Source organism: Thalassophryne amazonica, chromosome 7 (assembly GCF_902500255.1).
Source record: "Thalassophryne amazonica chromosome 7, fThaAma1.1, whole genome shotgun sequence".
Taxonomy (NCBI): domain Eukaryota; kingdom Metazoa; phylum Chordata; class Actinopteri; order Batrachoidiformes; family Batrachoididae; genus Thalassophryne; species Thalassophryne amazonica.
In genome coordinates, this window is record NC_047109.1 from 55,969,854 (window position 1) to 55,991,107 (window position 21,254).

Sequence of the window (21,254 nt, forward strand, 5' to 3'; positions counted from 1 at the left end):
AGCTAATATTTAAACTGAGAGCTTTTTTAAAGGAGATGCCGTTGACAGTCATGTAACAGCAGGACGTTATGAGAAGCAAACACTGACGAACAGGCTGAATTTTTTTCTAACCTCCTGACTACAAACAACTCGTGGCTCTCATGTTTTTACACGGTAACTGGAAGAATCAGTAGGCCAGTTCTGTGAGTCTTCTTAATCTTACGTGTTCTGTTTTGCTGGTCTACAGTGGTCACAGATAAAACAATTTTTAAAATGTATTTGATTAAGTTAAACTCTTCAGGAACACCTAGAGATATTTAGAAAGCTAAATACACTATCCGCTCCAGATTTCTAAAATTATAACTCAAACATCAGAAATGCTGTCATCTTTTTCCCTTACCACCTTAAATGGCTAACACATTCTCACTCCCAACTCGTTACATTTTTACGCTTGATCAGTGACCCTTTACGTCAAGATATGATGAGTTAGTTGGCGACAGTGAGGAGAAGCATTTTTTTTTTGACAGCTGCGTCATTTTCTCTCTGACAGAACACAAACTGTCTACTTCACTTCCCCATCACCAGGGAACATTCATCTATCTTTTGGTTATGGTTAGAGTTATGGTTAGGGGTAGGGTTAGTGTTCCCTGCACAACACGCAGTGACCCAACTCCACCATTGGCCGATGTTCACAAATGAGCCATTTGCATCAAAATGTGAAAACATGGGTGTAAGACTGGGTTGAAATGGCATATGACAGCTGCACATGCACAGTAAAACACAACTGCAGACACAGGCAAGAAGATAGTACTTTAACTCAATAAATGCCTATTTATGTGGACACTTTCCGCCAATTTATTAGGTACACCACACAGTATCTAATACAGCATAAAACAGCTGTTCTGCAATAAACATTCCCATCAGAAGGATTATAATGTTAAATTTTTATTGAATCTGGTATATTTTAAGGTGATTTTGGAGGGTGTAATTTGTGGAGCTGTTGGATTGTTCTGGTATATATCCAGTCTGTGGTCATACTGAGTGTGATGACTAGAGGCAGTGCCACAGAAATCATTTTAGCCAAACCAAATATTTCTTCCCTCTCTCTCTCTCTCTCTCTCTCTCTCTCTCTCTCTCTCTCTCTCTCTCTCTATGATTCTAAGGTTACATGTAATTTGAAATGACCTTGTTGAGGTTTAAAAAAGTTTTATATATCTTTTTTACATGTAATTTGTTTGTGGAATGTCTGGTCTGCCTGTCTCACTCCCATGATCACTACAACTACTACATAGTCCAATGTGTGGCACAAGCCAAAGGACCCTAGGTTAATGTGACCTGTAGTCTAACTTGGTTTATGCACTTTACTTTATAACCTTCAGATGTTATGTATTAGATTATATCAGGTGTCTGCAAATGAATGCTAACGTTAGCTAGTTTCTAACTTTTGCCTTAAATTACAGTTTAACTAACTAAAGCAGATGTTTGCCTTGCCTGACATTAGCTGACTAATAAGCTTGTAACGCTCTTCAGCTTATCTCTTTTTCTTTTTTTTTTTCACTTGGGGGGGTCACCAAAGCAGACCTGAGATTAATGTGCGTGTTGAATTGGCACATGTTTTACAGGGGCATGGGCAGCCTTGAACCACAAACCTTCACTCTGCAAGCAAGCACACTAAGACCCCCATCACACATAGTACGAATGCACAAGAGCAAAGTCGAATCAGGCAGAATGTATAAATTTTTTTTTAAACGAACAATATTCATGCCACATCTGGGAGGGAATAAGAATTGCGGAGGACAGCCATCTGAATACCCAGACTGTGTTCCGACCTGCCCCGACTGATTCATGCATGTGCGGTGCACATGAGCCTCCGAATGCAGTACAAATGTAGGTGGTACACACAGTAAGAGTACCTAGACAGCTGCCAGGATGCAGTAAGAACAATAACAATGCGCTTACAAGTCATACAATTGCAGTTCAGCAGGATATATTCCAGCAGCGCTCGAGGTGCACTCAAATTTCCCGAATGTGCCTGAACGCAACACATGGTACATTCATGTCTACTTTTTTAGGATCTGCTCCTTTCTCTGCCCCTGACCAAGACAGCATCTCTACATCTGGAGTTGGTCCCTGGGCACTGGTGTCGCTGACCGAACGGTCCCCCCTAAAAATTGGTCCACCCTGCCTTCACTGTGCATGCGTCATTAGCCGTGGTTCATGGATTACCACCTCATTTCTGGTTCAAACTGTACTCCAGTCATCATCTATCTCAGCGACAGATATCCGAAGCTTTTGTACAACAATCATTTCCACATAAATTTAGCATCATTTCATCATAAAAGACAGAGGAAGCGATCACAGCGCCACAGCTAAACAAGCTGCTAGCTGATCCGCTCACTGCCCTTCAGTCATTTCAAAGCATCACAAAGTATCGCGTCATTTCTGCTTAAAACAGCCTCTGTCTGCTTAAAACTGATTGATTTAAGAGGTTTTACTTTGTCATCTGATGGTTAATAAACACATCAGTCCATTTGATCGCTTTGGGTGAAGAGACTCTATCTTCGATGAGCAGCTGAGCTCCGAAATGACGCATGCACAGTGGAGGCAGGGCAGACCAATTTTTAGGGGCAGGCAGTTTTGTCTGCGACACCGGACTGTGGCTGCCCACTGCTCCTACTGGTTGGATCGTGTCTAACTGTAATTACAGTGGGTTAAATGCAGAGGACAAGTTTTATTGTAGGTATGTACAATGACAAAACACCATTCTATTCTGTTCTATTCAGGCACATTTGGGAAATTCAGCCAGGACAAAAACATGTCAAAGCCCCCCAACACAATCAAAATGTCACAAATGCTGTTTTCACGCCATCCGATTGTTCAGAGTGCCTTCAGACTGCGGTCACATGGCACTTTGAATGCCGTTCGATAGTGGCTCCACCTCGACTGCACCAGGTCTGTTTTGAACATGAGCAAAGCATTTTAGATAACTGAGCAAATGGGACCGACTGTTTCGACTGCTCTGAGACTGCTGTCTGACGTTCCCTAAATACACCTCAACATTTCCCGAATATGGGTCAATGTTTTATTTGGACGCCATTCATCCTATGTGTGATGGGGGTCTAACAGATTGACCACTCCCCCTGCACCCCCCCCCCCCCCAAATGTACAACATGGGCCTGTGATTGATTGATTCTTTAAATTTTTTTAAAGTACAGATAACCAAAAAATTAACTTCAATAACAGATAATCAGATAACTGAAAAGTTATCTTTGATAAAGATAAACCACCCAAAAATGTATCAGAAGTTACAGATAATCAATAACCAATAAACTCCAGTATTGACTCTCGTACATTTACTAAGAAGCTGAAATTGACTTTTAACATGATCGCTTTTGAAAGCATCAAAAGTCCCAAAGAATGAGCCAGCCCACCAGTTCTCCTTTGCCTCCAGAGGATAGAGTGGTTGCTTCTGAAAACAGCTCTCTTCTGTTTGCAGAGAGTAGAACAATATACCTATTTAGGAAACTTTTAACAGGTAGGTCTCAACTGCTTTTAAGTTTTAAAAATGTTTTTCATTGTTCAGCTTGGTTTACTACGTTATCGGTTGGCAATTCATCGGAAGATAATTAGTCAGATGATGGTTTTTAAAGTTATCTAAAAAGATAATCCGATAATGAAAACATTATCTTCAATAATTATCTGTTATCGGATTATCGGAAGTGTGCCAACCACTGCCTATAACACAATGCAAATGTTTGCCCAGTTCTCCTTTTTTCTCAAAGGATCATAATGCACCCAAAACACAGTGAAATGCTGCTTGCAAACTGTGGCAAGTTCACTACTGTAAGCTCACGTCTGTACATATTTGATCAGAAACACTCTGAGAAAAGCCTTGAATGCACTATATATGTTTAACTGTGTCAAATGTGCTCCAAAATGCACTGACATGCGGCAGCACTCTGTCAGCTTTCAACCTGATCCAAGTGGGAAGAAACACACAATCTACTGTGCAGAATCCAGATACAAATTCCAAAATGGACAATAGTTAAGCCAAAGCTGCTGTGTAAAACAAGTATAGAGAGAGAGCTGTCTGACTGCAGCTCTAGCTGGATGTGAACTCAGCATGAAGGAGCTCAGCAGTCAAGGTGAAAGACAGAACAGAATGAGAACAGAGTCAACCGGAGGCAGTGCACGAGCACGAGGGAGAAGAGTGACACAGACACAAAGAGACGGATACATGGACGGGACGGCGGCAGAGCAGGAAGCAGCTTTTTGTATGGAAGTTTGTTAGTGTGTAAGCAGTTTATTCCAGTCTCTCAGACTTTGATGATGCAATTCTTGAATTAACTGCTAAATTAAATTAACCCTGAATGCTGCTTCTGATTCATGCTGTCATTAGTTATCCTTCAACACAGTCCTCTTGTCCCTTTAATTAACCCACAGCGAGCAATGATGATGATCACTGATTTTATTCTTTAAAGAAGGCATACATGGGGGTGGGCGATACTCATAATAGTGTAATATTTATTTTCATGATATAAGAATCGATTTATAAAATCTGTCATTTAAATTAAAGTGCTTGTATACAGGGTAGAAATAGTGTAGTACTGTTTTCATTGAGCAGAGGGCATAATGTAACTGAGAACTAATCTATTATCTGACTTCAGCCTCCAACCCAGTCTCACGGCAGGTCGCGGGACTGGGGAGTGAAAAGTACTTTAATCTATGGGTTTGTGACAGGGTTACGACCAGTGATGCCGGTAATGCGTTACTCTAATCTAACCACTTTTTTTAGTAACGAACAATCTAACACGTTAATCTTTCCAAATCAGTAATCAGATTAAAGTTACTTCTCCAAGTCACTGTGCGTTACTATTATTTTTGCATTGTGGGCCGATAGCAGCATTAAACTTGGTCCGTGGGCAGGAGGTCGGGGTTCGACTGAACTGCCCACTTTAAGCAAGCTGTGAACTTTTCATCTGCAGCACCTACGACTCGTCCTCACCTCTTAAAGCACGGTGACAACATCACACCTGCACTGAGCTTTATAAAGACATTTTAATGCTTTTTTTCTCCCTTATTTAGAATTCTGAGATGAGCCGCTCCATATCTGCTCGTTAAAAACAGCTGATCCTCCGCGATGCATCAACAACACTATTTTCCACTCAAATGCACCTAAACTCTCTTTCTGAGGACCACATGATGTGAAAACGCAATAAAACTTTACCTGTAAATCTGGTCCTGTTTTCTGCATAAATAAATGTTATCCATTCTTTGTGCTCAAACGACAAAGCAGGGGCGAATCCAGATTGAATGGGGGCGTGGGGCAAGGATGTGCCCCCCCTCCCACAACACCCCTAGATTAAAGGTCCAATTTTGAAGCCTTTTTTTTTACTACAACTACTAATACTACTTATAATAATAATTTCGACAAGTAAAATGTTTAGAGAGAATTTAAATGTTCCAAAAATGTTAGAATTTATGTTTGTAGCACGGCCCAAGCAGAGGGTCACCCCTTTGAGTCTGGTCTGCTTGAGGTTTCTTCCTCAGAGGGAGTTTTTCCTTACTGCTGTTGCTCTGGGGGTTGGTAAGGTTAGACCTTACCTGTGTGAAGCGGCTTGAGGCAACTCTGTTGTGATTTGGCGCTATATAAAGGAAATAAATTGAAAAATTAAATTAGAAAGAATTTAATAGTTACATTTATAAACAATGTATGTTAGAAATTGCAACTTTTACTGTTACAGTGCTGTCAACAGTTAAATATGAGGTCAAGAAAGAGGTCTTTATTTTACTTTTTATAAAACAAGTATTTATTTTAAGTCAAGAAAGGGTGACTATAAAGTGAGTTTTGGCAAAACGGGTATTACTGTCATGTTGAGGTGGCAGAGGGTTGTTGTTGGCAGCTGGTGAAAGTAACTAAAAAAGTAACTAGTAATATAACTTAGTTACTTTTACAATTTAGTAATCAGTAAAGTAACTAAGTTACTTTTTCAAGGAATAATCAGTAATTGGATTACTTTTTCAAAGTAACTGTGGCAACACTGGTTACGACAATGGGGTGCTTTCGTAACAGGCCCAGAAATTCATTTCGTGATGCGGGCCACAAAATGTGGGGTGAAAGGGGGGTCTGGGGGAGTCATGGCTAATGTTGGGGGGAGGGTGGGATTTGAACCTGGAGCCTTCTGAACTGAAACCAAGCACATTAACCACTTGTCCACCACCCCTGCTACACAAAAAACCCTACAATATTTTGGAATAACAAAATGCAGTACTGGTAGAATTGCATTTCTTAAGAATTGGCACCAGGTACTGTGATGCTTATGGTGTCAGGAGATTCATGTATCACCTCACCTATAATATATATGTTCATGTCTCTTTATCTATTGTTGTCATTGAATGTAACCAGTAAAAACAGACACACTGATGTAGTGATGTTCTGAATGCTGACTGGTGGACTTGTGTGGACTCCATGTTTTTTAATGAATTCATGTTGGATCATTATTTTAATCTTGTAGTCAAATACTGATTACAGTGCAGTTTAGTGTGAAGCTGTTACTTCTGTTCTTTATCATGACACATGACACATAAATCTACCACCATCAGTTATTTTTAAGTGGAAGCTGCTTAGTTCTTTCAATCACTCAAATGCTACAAATACATGACTGTAGGGCTCGAGGAGTGGGGGAAGTACCACACTGTTCACTGTGATGGATTACTTAATCCAAAAAAGTTCACTTTTATAGCGTACCAGAATGAAATGAACCCAGTGACTCACTTTTGAACTTCCCTGTTCCAGCTGTATAAATGCCAGTAGGATAACGCAACCACAGTCAGATACAGTACAAAGCTATTTCAACCGTGTCACAGTTTTCAAGAGGTTTAACAAAAATATTGCATTAACCACTTTGGAATTACAGCTACTTTTATACATAATCCCTCTGATTTTGGAGCCCATAAGTAATTGGAAAAAGTGAATATACAAATATAAGATTATTAATACAAATCATCACATTTAAAGCCACTTTACATTACACAATTTAGGGGATGGATACATGCACATTTTCAAGAAACACAAACAATATGGTTCTGCTGGATAAATCTCTGTGGGGTGTGGGAAGCCACCAAGAAACTCAGACAACTTATAGGCTTTTCAGGCTGTGTTTTGAGAAACTGTGCATACTAGCATTTCCAGTTACAGAGCTTCATACTGAGGTGGAACAGAGAAGGCTTTTCATACAAGAAAACAGATCACATCTAGGCTTGGGTCTCCCATGTGCCTTCTGGCAAACTGTAGATAAAATTTTGTATCTTTTTGAACAGATTCTTCTCTGGTCCACGCCACTATGAAGTTGTATAACTGGTGATACAACAGACAAAAGTTGTTCTATGCAGAGTTTCTTGAATCACAGAAACGTATGACTATGTATAAAAAATGGGTGTAATTCCTGATTGGTTAATGTAATATATTTGTTGAATCATTTGAATTTGGAGAAAGTCAAGCACTTAACCAGTGAGAACAAACTGAGCTACCAATATATAGATCTAGGTTTGGTTCCTGGTCGCAGTACCTGTCTCTCCTTGACAAGACACTTCATCTGCAGTAGCTCAGTCCACCCTGCTGTAAAAGGGTGCCAGCCTTGGCTGGGGACATAGCTTACGATGGACCCGGGTCTCATCCAGGGGGAGTCATAGACTCTCGGCGGCTTCATGTTATCAATTGAATGAATCACTGGCATTTTATTTCTTAGCAGTTGCTGGTGTTACAGAAAATTTTTTGTGATGATTTAAAAAAATATTTAAAGCGGACTCAAGGTAGTGAGAGGACAGAAGAAAGTTCATTACATTTTTTGAAAAGGAAACTTTGACCTGAACTACAGCAATACAGACTTCCACTGCTATTACACTGGAAATGATGACCATTTCCATTTGTTATTCATAAAGTGTCTAAAAAAAAAAAGCTATTCCAACATACCTTGTTAGAACAACCATTTTTTTTTTAATGCAATTACTGTGTTCACATACATTTCTGTTAAATGTTTTAGGTTCAGATAGTGTGATTTAACAAACAGTGTACCTGATAGTGCATGTACACATCCTGCACCAAGCCTGCAAACCCTGAATCCTGAACTATCTGGCAGGTGTCAGGGTTCACCAGGTGAAAGTACAAGAGGTAAAGCCGCTCTTTTAATGTAGACTCTGAAGTAATGTTCAAAACACGAGTATTTCAAAAGATTTCAAACCAGTATTTTGAGTTAGCCATTGCTTACCAATGGCAGATTTTGGCACCATCCCCAGCCACACATTCTATTTATTCTTTAATTCCATTTTACTTTACTGTTCTGCTACATATTTCACCTTGTATTGTAATGTTTTGGTTTTCATACAGACTCCAGAACAATGTTTGAAACACAGGTGTCTCAAATGTTTTAAAACTTTTCAAAGCAGTCTTTAGAATTCGCCATGAAACTTAACAACAAAATGTTTTGCTGCTATATCCAGCAACATGTAATAACTAGTCTTTAATTTTAGTTTTACTTTCCTATTGTGTTGTATATTTCATCCCGAATTTGCCCAGATAGTAGGCATCATGTTTCTCACTGTTTGCTAGCTTAACTCCACTTGTTAGCTGATGCAAACATGAAGACGGACACACTAAGTAATAAGTGTAGTTAAATTTTCAATTGCAATTCAATTCATTTTTGTCATGGTATTTTTAATTTGGTGAATTACAAGATGATAGCATTTTTGAGTTACCGTTTACCAAAGCTGGCACAGAGGGACTAATTAATTCACCCACTTATCTACATTTTTGTTATCCAAGTCCCTCTTTGTTAGTGCAGGGACACAAATAAAATGCTGAGTTGGAGAAATTATTCCTTTATAATTCTTGCATTTTATAATACAAAAGCACCACATCTATGGTCTGGGACCACGAGTTGATGCTACATATTACTGCATCTATCACAGAACTGCCTTGGGTCCTGGACAGCAATCAGACAGGCAGACAATCCCTGCTTCTCAAAAGTAACCATCTATCATGGTACCACCCTCAAAATAAAATAAAAAGCTTCTACTTAATCTGGCGCTTGCCATTTCTGAAATATTTGGGGAACAGCAGAAATCATTTGAACCTGAACAAAATGTCATGTTTTATCATTTTTCAAACATAAATTTTATTCTTCCACCCAAAGCTTATAAAATATGAAAGGCTTGCAGAGATTATTAGATGTTGCCGTGAGCACTGCAATTGCTTGTTATAAATCTAGAAATGTAATACCCTTTCATTCAGTGAGCATTCAGTGAAGTGTGTAAAAAACACAAAGTGAAGTACAGGCTTTGCTCCCTGTTGGGGTTAAACGCTCCTGACAATAGCTGACAAACACTATACTTCTTTCTTATTACAACTGACCTTAGTGACACACAAAAACAGGTCGAGCTACTTAAGTCATGAGAAGAATCGTCTACATTCAGTGTCTGTTAGAGTGATTGACTGAATGCACCTGAGAAGGCCACATCACGTTTGTTTTGGTCATGTCTTCAATGCTGTGTGCTGTGCAGAGAAAAGCTGAGCAGAAAGAGCTCTACACATTGCTACATGGTGTCTCCTCACCTCGATGTGTCCAATAACATTTAAAAAGGGTATCTTTCATCTATTCATCCACATGCCTTTGTTGAAATTAGCCTTGGTGAGAACGTCACGGGCTCCAGTGAATCATTGTGATGGAAGCTGCAGCATGGAGAGATGAGTCAGTGGGAGCCATTTCCCTTTAAGAGGCCTTGAATAATGATTTGACTTACTCAGATGGTGACAGAGGTTAAGTATAAGTTATCAAGTGCAGCATGAAGGTTTTAAAGCCCAATGGAGGACAACCTGTAATGTTTTAATCAGGTCAATTTTTCCTACAGCGCTCAAACCATTACACCACCACAAAGCACGCCACCTCTTAAGTACAAAACTGTTAAGGTCGAGGAAACGATAATTTTATTGAGTAAAAGAACCAAACAGGCATTTAAAGTCATTATCGGGGAAATTATTTATTTGGATAAAATAGAAATGTAGTGTTTAGGAGTAATTTAAGACCAATGTCCACAATGCTTAATGAGATAAAGTGAAAATGATTTCTGTGCAGTCAAAGATCCATACAGGTTTTATTGATTTGTTTGTTTGTTGGGGGGTGTCTCTTTTTTAAGAAAAATATTCCAACTGAAATTTGGGATCTCTGAGTAATTTAAAGCTAAAATCTGCTCTGTATCTTCCATACTTATGGATATATTGTTAATAATGGTGTAACTGGGGTCAAAGATAACAGGCATTGTTGGCCAATTTTAAGAAAATTACAAATTGATCAAAAGGAAAGTTTGGGTTGTTGAGTTGGTCTTTCGGCTGCCCCCTTTTTTGTGCAGTGCTGTCAGCAGATATCTGCATTGGGATGTGGCACAAGTTTTAAGCCAGATACTCTTCCTGATGCAACTCCAGTTCTACTGGGAAAAACATACACACAGCCCCTGGTTTTCCTAAGTATTAATCAGGACATACTCTGACTGATGAGATCAGAGTTAGATAGAGCAAACTGGCTGCAATGTTTTGAGTAACTGAGGGGAAAAAACCCTGGTCAGTGCAGCTCAGTCATTGGAACTTATTGTACTTAGCAGCTGCTTTTGATACTTTTAACCACCAAACACTGCTACTGTATGTATACTCTCAAACGTGCATATCAGGCAAAGCACATTCTTGGTTTGAGTCCGATTTCATTTGGACATTCATTTAATGTTTCATAAATACAACAGTCATCCGCATCTCTGCCTCTCCACAGGGGTGCCTCAAGGCTAGGTGCTGAGGCTCCTTCTCTTTGCCATATACACCACCTCCCTGCCTCTGCTTATCTGCTCTCATGGCTTCTCATATCACTGCTTCACAGATGATACCCACCTTTATCTGTCACTCCCACCAGTTGACCCCACAATCTCACGGAGTATCTCAGATTGTCTCTCAGATTGTTTCTCAGATAAATCTTCATGTACGAAGGAACCCCTCTTTCAAGTAAACCTCTCTCAGACTGAACTGCTGGTCTTCCCAGCCAAACAATATATACATCACCATATCAATAGATAAATAGATAACATTTCTGTCACTGATTCTAACCAGGGAAGTGACATGCAGCTTCACACTATTTAACATAAAGAAAATACAGCCATACCTTACACAATATACCACCCAATTCCAGGTACAGGTCATAGTTATCTCTTGCCTTGAGCACTGTAACACTCTTCTAACGGCTCTCCAGCTTGCACTATGAAGCTTTTACAGATGATCCACAACATAGCAACACATCTAAGTTTCATTCTATCCAAAAAGGGCACCTTACCTGATGGAACTCCAATGTTCCACCTGTGTTAAACTCAAGTGACTCAAGTAATATTTGTCTATAAAGTGAATACTGGGTCTGCACCCAGCTACTTGTACTTGAACACTGTCGTGAAGGCTTTTGCCACCCCTAGACAGACATCCACACACAGAAGGCAATCCAGACTATTCTCATTTGTGGTCCCCCAATGATGACCAAGCTACTAAATGTTATCAGAGCAGGGTCATCCATCTCTACTTTAAAGAAGGTCTTGAAAACCCAGCCCTTCTGTGAGTGCCTGTTCTTTTAAACTTTCAAATAACCTTAACATGCCTAACTTACCATCCACTTCTTTCCTCTTGGTTTCTTTAATTGCTGATATTTTTGCACCAACACTTGGTGGATTGTATATCTAAGTAAAGATGTTATTTGTTATGATGATGAAGTCACGTTTAATTTGTAAAAAAAAAAAAAAAAAAAAAAAAAATAGTATTTATTGTTATGCTGAAGTTCCCCTTTTGAACTGTAGCTTTATTGTGATCCCTCACTGGTAAGTTGATTTGGATAAAGGCATCAGCTACATGATTGTAATGTAATGAAGTCTGGGTGAGTACGCTCTGGTGTCGCATGTCACCACATCTGCCTGGTTGCCACCTAGGCAGACAACCAGTCCTTCCCCACAACTCAGAACTAACCATCTATCTGCTACAGCCAGGTCAAGTGTGGATGTCCCCTTGGACTTCTCCAGCTGTTGGGATCCTCCACGTTGAGGTACCCATGTGCTGGATTATGGATAGAAAAATGTACAACATTGTCAAAATGTCTACTCATCTGACACTCCTCATCTGAGTCTCCCTAAGGAACCACTTGTTTGATACAAAGTCATCCCAGCAGTACCCAAGGATCCTCCAAAGACATCTGGTATTAAAGACATCCAGTCATCACCTTATAGGTCACTGGTTAGTATCCAATTCTCAATTCTCACAACCATGCAGTAAGACGAGAAGCACCAGGACACTAAAGACTTGGACATTTATTCTCTTGCAAAGATACCGACATCGCCAAACACCTCTGTCCAGTGACTTCATGAATCCATACGCTCTTTCCAAGTGTTTCTATCTCAAAGTTCAAAGGCAGACCCAGCGATAGCAGAAAAATATATTAGAAAATGATTTAATTGCAAACATCAAAACAGGCTTTTTTGCTTATTTTTAAAGAAAATTGTTTCACTGAATCAAATAGAAACTTTGGGTCTCTGAGTAATTCGAGGAAAAAAACTTGCTCTCTGGCCTCAGTGTTTGCTAAGATTTTGTCAAACATTATTTCATTGGGGTCAGAGATCAAAACTGGCTCTAAATCTGCTCTTTAGCCGCGGACTAGTTGGTGATTTTTTTTCTTTTGTTACCATGGTAATTCTTCAGTTTCTGACAGTGTTCCATTAGAGTGGACAGAAACCTTATCTGGCAAATAATCTGATACCAAAATTACATAGTTCCTGTGATATGGACAGACGTCTGTGGAAACACACACAGACAGATGGACAAGAACTTTTTTTCTCAGTTTTTAAATTTGTCCTCTTTTGAATTTGCCCTTCCAGCCCATTGGTCATGCAGTGTTAATGTGCCTTTCTGTTACAAGCTCTGTGCAGAGTGCAGATTAGTCAATACGACTTTAGTGAGGTATTTACTCGCGACAGAAGCCCCAGCCTCTTCACACAGTTGGACTTTGACATGAGCCAGTGTGTCATTAATGTTTTAGTGTTGGTTGACCTATATTTTCCGTATTTTGTCAGAGTGCAATATGGGTCAGAGGAGGCAGCCGCCATCCCGCTGTGCATGCTGGGTATGGCTATAACAGATTGTTGTGCTACAGTTGGTTGTTGAGAATGTGTTAACTCATTGTGTACACATAGCTGACCGTGTCCACTTACAAAAACCTGGTGTGTTTCTGCTCTACTGTTTCAAAATCGAAAGACAATATTCGCGTCAGTTCAGAGTGACAGCACGCTGAGCGGCTTTGTCTTCACAGCGTGGAAAGACGGCACACAGAAAAACCAAGCAGACACTCAGTGGAGCTGCACGGTTAGAAGATGATACAAACACGTTTTAAGGGTTTGAGTCCCACTGAGACCACCAGACGCTTTGGAAAAAAGTCACCAAATGACATCTTTCACAGAAAGAGGTCAAACATCCTCTTTGGAAAAACCAGAAACACTCGCTTGAAAGTGACGATCTTCTAAATCTTAGAGACTCATGAAACTTTTAAGATGCCTGTCTCAGGCAGCTAAATATTAATTTACTCTAAACAGAAGAGCCACAGAGTCACACAGCGGTGTTAGCGATCTTAAACGAAGCTGTTGGATGTGGTGAGTTTGCACGCTGTACGAGAAGAACACACGCACTGAGAGCCGTCAAGGCTCAGAGATAGTGTCCACAATTTAGGGCCCTATCTGTCACTCGGTGCACAGTAGCACAAAGCACAGCACAAGTGTTACTGCTGTTTTCAAACCAAGGCAGTTGCCATTTTCACACCCAGTCTGCACATTCTTTAAAAGTCTTAGAAATTATTTAGTCCCACTAGATGTCACACGAAAACACCAGCATCCAAAACCAAAACATCGACTTCCCTTGGGGCAGTTCCTCCTCTTCTCCCCCCCTCCACCCTGCATAGATGAGAACCCAGTTCCAAGTGAAGTTGGATCCGTTTAGCAGCTAATTAGAAGCATGACTATCAGTAGTGCTTCTTCACAGTCTGTGATGATTTTTACAGAGTACAGTGGTCCCTCGTTTATCACGGGAGTTACGTTCTAAAAATAGCCCGCGATAGGTGAATTCCGCGAAGTAGTCAGCGTTATTTTTTTACAATTATTATAGATGTTTTAAGGCTGTAAAACCCCTCACTACACACATTTTCTCACTTTTCTCTCCTGTGTAAACACTCTCAAAGTTCAAACCTTAGTAGAAAAATAAGTCCAGTATTATAGAATGAAACCAAAGATCAAAACCTGTTTTCAGGCCCAAACATTTGTTTGAGAAATAAAAATAGAACGTTTTCCTATAAATAATTATGATGGCTTTTAGAACTAACAAATTTAATTTTAACGATCAACCTACGAGGTTGGACACATAAGAAATTATTAATAGTAACCAGTATTTCACAGTTCCTCTGATCGCGCCTCTTCGTCGTGGCGCCATTCCGCGGCGTCTTTTTCCACCTCGGTGCAGGTGTCGTTTTCCGAGTGAAATGGGTAGTTGTTGGCACTCTTTTTTTCTTCTGAGCGAGAAGATTCTTATAAACAGACACACGCAGAACACAATGCAGGTACTTTTTCTTCGCTGATGGAGCGCTCTGCATCAAAACAGCGAGTGTAGTCTCTGGACCTGTTGCCAGATTTTGGCTGCAACTAAGCACAGCAGACAGTTAAAAAAAAGAAGCAGCATGCAAAATTGCACTAAAAAAAATCTGCGAAACAGCGAGACCACGAAAGGTTAAATTACAGTTAAATTACATTATCTTGCATGGATGTGTTTTATTTGAGTTGGGGCTACATATATTTATTAAATGGAAATCCTCCACATAATTGAAATGAGTTCATCCAAAGAGCCATTTTTTTAGTGTACTCTGTTTGATGCTGAAGCAGCCGGTCTGCTCTGTGTAAGCCTGATCCAGTCAGATCTCAGAAGCTAAGCAGTGCGGGGCCTGGTTAGTATTTGGATGGGAGACCTCTTTGGAACACCAGAGGCTGTGTGTTTCTCCAGGTTACACTGGAGTTGCGTCAGGAAGAGCATCCAGCGTAAAACTTGTGCCAAATACCAATGCGGACCTGGTTGTATCTGCTGTGGTGACCCCAAACAAAAAACAGGAGCAGCCGAAAGGACAACAACAATAACTCTGTTTGATGCTTACATAGACTGGGTGTTGGATAAGGTTGTGGAGTCCAGCAACTTAGGTTACAAATTGTTCTGTTAGTTTCCTCTACCTGAGTATGGAGCCTTCCACTTGTGTGATGTGAGGCCTATGAGGATTGGTCTTACTTTCAGTGGACTGTGACTAGGGGAGGGAGATGGATAAGGGCCATGGCCTACTTTGTATTAAAGCAGCAACTGGAGGACGTGTGATTGTTGCTGGGGCTTTTCAGAACAGAACTGTTGGTTGACTATGATGATCCCACTTCACAGGTCCATGATCTTTACCTCTTGATTGCTTGGACTAATGGTCACTATGACCACTGGACTTTATAAGTACCCAGGTGATTGTTTATAGCATTTCTGTCTATGCATGTTTGATAGTTCCTTGTTGTGCTTTACTTGATTTTTTTGTTCTTGTTAGTTTGGCCAAAGCAGTGTGGGTATAAAAAATGGATGAATGAATGAGCTGAAGTGAGGTGCCTTTGTCTGTGAGGATAGGTTCACTGATTATGACTTTGCAGCTTATGCTATGTTCTTTGGGGAATCAGAGGATGTACTAATTGCACCACTCAAGAAGCTGAGTGAGGAGTTGGAGTGTCTAGGTTTGTGGTTGTCCTGGTTCAAGACTTCCTGCACTTAGCCATCAGAAGTGCATCTGTATGTGGTTAAAGTGTTGAACCTGTTGAAAAATTCACTTATCACAGCAGTGACATTCATGTCTCTGGGATTTCTGCCTTTGAGATCAAGAGACATCTAGAAAGAGATTATGGAGTCATGATATCCCTGGATAGAGGTGTTTGGTGCTTCTGGTACCAGAAATTTCAAGTATTCAGGCTCCTGGTGCTTCTGATATTACTGTATCACTTGTACTCTACTCAGGGTCAGAAGTCAAGTGGATGTCTTTGATACTTGGTCTCTCCTCCATAAACCTTGGGTACCACTGGGATAAATGTGTGTCAAATGAGTTACTTCTAGAGACTCAGATGAGGTGCATTGTGAGATAACATCAGTTTTATTGCTACGGCTATGTGATGCAGTTCACGAAATATGATCCAACGTACAACTGCCTCAGTGCTGACAACCCCAGCAACTGGAAACAGCCAGGAGGATATGCACATATTACCTGCCGGTAGCACATCGATGACTGTTTTCCACAGGCGGAGATGGTCTGGTGGTTTTTCTGGGTGGTTGCCAGCCAGTACTCAGGGCACTTTCATAGAATGATATATGTGATGACGCATACCACTGGCACTATTCAACACCTGGTCTGTTATGGTGGGACAACAAAACAATCCCAGGGCTGGAAGGCGGGGTTAAAACCACATGAAGCCCCACCCTTGAGCCATCTATAGCCTAAACTCCTTTTAGACAGCTGTGACATATGTCATGGAGATCCATGTCGGAGCTCCTACTTCCACTGTGCACCCCCTGAGCTGATTTGTGATCTGTGGCGGAGAGACCTCCTCTCTGAAGAAACAGGGGGTGTGGAAAGCCACAGCTGCTTTCCATTTAAAGCAACAGGCACAGAAATAGGTCATTTTTTGGAGGTTGAAAAATGGGGCTATGAAGATACATGTGTGCAGTGCTTTTGGCAATACACACTTTTTTAACATATGTTGTTAACACACCCGGTGAACAATATTAGTGATTTGAAAGGGTGCATGATATAACCCCTTTAATGTTTATTCACTGATCCATGCATCACATCTCCACCAACATTCATTAAAATCAGTTCGAGTGAAAACATAACCTCCATGGTGAACATAATCATTTCAGATTTTTACCTTTTGGGGCTCTTTTTTTTTTTTTTTTTTACTTTGCCAAGATTACGAAGCAGATTATTGCCTTTATTTGTGTTACAATGTAGTAAATGTCAAAGTAACATATAAGTCAAAAATGTTTCTCTGGCCACATGTTTTTTTGACATATGAACCTTCAGAACTTGTTGCTACATTTTGTTAACGTCTTGAATTACCCATGTCTAAAAAGACAAATTAACTAACCATGAATTTGACCTGAACAGTAAATCAGAATAAATGTGGGGCTTCTACCTTAGGTACCCCTGTTGTATCACGCAAAGGAAACATGACTAATGTATGACCTCAAGGGAGCATCATACTGACGGCACTCTCACAGTCCTCACACTTCGTAGTTGACACCCTCATAATTAAGAATGCAGCCATGTTTAATTCACGGGCGATATGATGATGAAATAATGATACCATAATTTTGAAATATTAATGAATATTGCTCTTAGCGATTCCAAATATTTCTTCAGATGTCTTCATTTGTCTAAAAAGTTTTACTTTTTACTTCCAAAACTATGTAAGAAAAGTTTAAGTAACCAGAGTTTTTGTGACTGGAATTCTGGTGATTTATTTAATTTAACTGAAATTAAACACAACAGTCTTTTCATGCTTTTATTTAACAATAGTGTACTCATGTGGATGTAACATAATTTGTATTTAAATTTGGGCTTTTATACAACTTTTCCACTGTGTCATAAAAGCTGGTTTTAGAATTGTAACTATAGTCCTCTTTGGAAAAAACAAAAAGTCAGAATTTGATAAATGATCTGGATTTGGGAGGATTTTAGGTACATGGTTTAATCCTGCTGACCTGGGAAGCAGTAACAGATGGAGTCAGCCAATGTAAAGTTGACCTACTCTACATGCACGCAGTGTGCCAGCAACTTAATAGCAGACAACAATGCAAAAAACAATTCTATCAAGAAGTTGGCAATAAATAAATAAATATTTTTTAAAAAACCTAAAATCTGACTATCACATGTGTGGAGACATTAAAACTTTTATTTCTAAAGTAGTATTTTTCCACTATTTTGCACAAATCTGTACACAAACAATTCACAGTAAATGAACTACGAAAATATTCAGATCATTTCTGCAAACTGGACAGATTTACCTTTTTCTTAACAAAATAAAGAAAAAAATTAAGACATTAAATAACCTGTTAATATCTGCACCATCTTTATATGATCTAAACTGTAGTATAATAATAATAATAATAATAATAATAATAATAATAATAAGAAGAAGAAGAAGAAGAAGAAGAAGAAGAAGCAACACAAATTTGTGATAATATACATCTGGAAGCTCAACAACAGAATATAGTAAATAAATTAAACATATTAAAGAAAACTTCCAAATGGAATACACAACTCTTTCCCATAATGCAAACCAGAAATTGGACCTCAAACATGTAGGATTTGTTGTCAGACAATTGTATGGATAATGTTTGTCATCCACAGCCAAAGTTGTAAAACTCATACAGAGTATCAAAGCATAATGAATGTATCATCTGAAGGAGATAAAGTCCTACACAGTACTGTGCAAAACATTTAAACGTCTACAACACTGTTCACAACACTGTTCACAACGCAGTGGTTGGGGTTTGGTCCACATCAATTGAGCAACAGAAAATCCAATTTCAGCTTTTCAAAAATTTCTGTTTTTAAAGTTTATTTCATTAAAGAATACCAATGAATTATGAAGTTGAAACTGTCATTTTTAAATAACAACAAATAAATACATTTAAAAAAAAAATAGAAAACAGACCAATATCTGAAAACAGGAGGACAGTCACAATTCATCACTGACAAAAAGAAAAACCCTGGTTACATACATCCCACATTTTAGCACAAATTGCAAGAAAATAATAAATGCTGCAGTTTTATCATCCAAAAATACATATTTTAAGTGTAATTTATGTTCATTTATTTGAAATATTCTTTTTGCATAAATATTGATGTTTGTTTTATAATTTTGATGTTTTTTCTTTTCCAGTTTTAATCAGATGTGTCAGTTAATCTACGGTTTGTGATATCACGAAAATGGGGCGCTTGTGGGATGACTGGGGGGAGGTTAGGGTTAGGGTAAGGGAGACATTTATTTTATGGTTAGAACATAGGAGAAGGGGAAGAATTATAAATAATAAAAAAATGTAAAAAGTAATGAAAAACGCCCCATTTTTGTGACGGGGACATGAAAATAAGTGTGAGACTGTGCCTTTAAAACCAATTAAATCCAACTGAGTAGTAAACGGAACTTTTCCCTCACATGTGGAAGCATTCACCATTTGAGAATTAATAAATGACTCTGAGCAGCATTTTTTTTCCCTCAAGATATGAATTAAGTGGTTTGCATAAGAAAAAACATCTCATTTCTCACGCGTAAGTGTGAAAAACTTTATTTAAGATTCATTAACAGATAAAGTAAAATATGAAAAAAATGAAGATGAAATGTGCATCAGGTGATTTATCTGGTTTGATTCGTGCTTTTTACACGAGGAGAGCAGCGGATAAACATAATACATATTCATCGATGGCAAAGACCCCTGGGATCAAGTGTCCTTGACCAAAACAACTGCAGTGCAAGCTGGTGCTGATCCTGCTCTGTCCTCTCTGGAGCATCTTCACGAACGTGAAAGAACCTGACTCTCGTGCGCGCCAAGTGCGCGTTGTTGCGTGGAAAACGCTCTTTTGGCCCTTCCAAACGTTTTTCAGAAAAGTTTAGACTGTTAAGACTATATGGAGGCTCGAATGGCATTTGATCCAAGTAGGAACTACTAAGTTCTGAGTCGTGCGCGCTCATCCTGCTTAAACAAAAGGATGGAATCCCTCAGTCACGCTGTCATCGCAGCGCTTTGTGGCGTCGGATGGCTTTGGTTCTCACGTCTTGCCCTGGCACTGAATCGCTTTGGTGCTGAAGCGCTCTCCTTGATCAGCACGTTTCCAGCGCTCCTCTTTGCTACTAACTGACCCGTTGTTAATCCGAAACAATACCGCGAATCCACCGTATTAGTAAACATAATTAAAGCGGCACAAATGAGTGATTTACGCCAGTGAGTGCTTCATATTTGGATAGGCAGTGGGAGCAGATGGTGTCGGATTTTCACCCGTGACATTTCTGGGTTTGAGTCGAAACTCCACAAGATGCGCAAAGCCTTAAAAGACAACTTTACAGATAATTACCCCAGCAAACAGCACCTCACGTGCACTGGTGTAGATTGACATGTGACAAGTTGAAACTGGTGGAAGCTTTTTTTTTTTTTTTTTTTTTTTTTTTTTGTATGAATGCCACAGAGCCGGGATTGTTTTGTTTAATGTTGCATTTCCTGAAATTAATCACAAAAATAAGAAATCGTGCAGAATCTCAGTAGCTCAGCCAATATGAGCAGTTAGTTCTTGGTTTTAAAGCTGGCTAATATTTGTCGAGGTTTGCCTTTAATGATCCTTTTGACATTTTACAGTAAAGAGGATTACGCACAAACTTTACGCACAGACACAGTAAACAAACCTGTCTCCGGCACCAGACTCGCAGTGGCGGTCTTACCTTCTCTCCTCATGCCCACTTTGAGACACTTCTTCAGCCGGCAGTACTGGCACTGGTTCCGGTGGTGCTGGTCGATGGGGCAGTCTCGGTTTCCCCGGCAGGTGTAAGTGAGGTTCCGTCTCACCGAGCGCTTAAAGAAGCTTTTGCACCCCTCGCAGGTGAACTGACCGTAGTGCTTCCCGCTGGACTTGTCCCCGCACACCATGCAGTCCACGTTGGGGATCTTGTCACCGGAAAGCGCGTCATTCCCCGAGGTGGAACCGTTGGGCGTCCCTGGTGCTCCGCCGGGCTCCTGGCTGCAAATCTGGAGCTGAGACGCAGGATCTCCAGAGATGTTGTCTGGCCACTGGTTTACTACCATTGCCATGCTATCCAAAAACACTTTGGTAACTGGCTGAAGCACAGAACTGAGTCACAGATCCGTTCTGTGTGGGAAGAGGGGGGGAAAAAGAGGCAGAAAAAAGCGCTTTCCACTTCTTCCGAAACGACGTTGACGCACTTATTACGGGGTTTTCTATATTACCGGGTTATTGCCTGTAAACATCTATTAAAGTTTACAGCAGCAGCGGGGAGTCGTCATGATCGATACATAAAAGCGAAGTCTGCAACTCCCGGCGTTCCTCTTTATGTCCAGTAATCCATAAACACGCTGTTCTTCAGAGAAACCAGTC

At 39.9% G+C, this 21,254-nt stretch overlaps 1 protein-coding gene across 1 annotated transcript in view; it reads right to left on the reverse strand.

The window, feature by feature from the left end:
• Positions 1-20,950, reverse strand: part of nr2f5 (nuclear receptor subfamily 2, group F, member 5) — an 87,402-nt gene extending 66,452 nt beyond the window's left edge. Inside the window, exon 1 of the mRNA XM_034174239.1 lies at positions 20,584-20,950. Coding sequence (XP_034030130.1) covers positions 20,584-20,950 — 367 coding nt within the window. The remainder of the gene's footprint in view (positions 1-20,583) is intronic.
• Between the last annotated feature and the right edge of the window lie 304 nt (positions 20,951-21,254).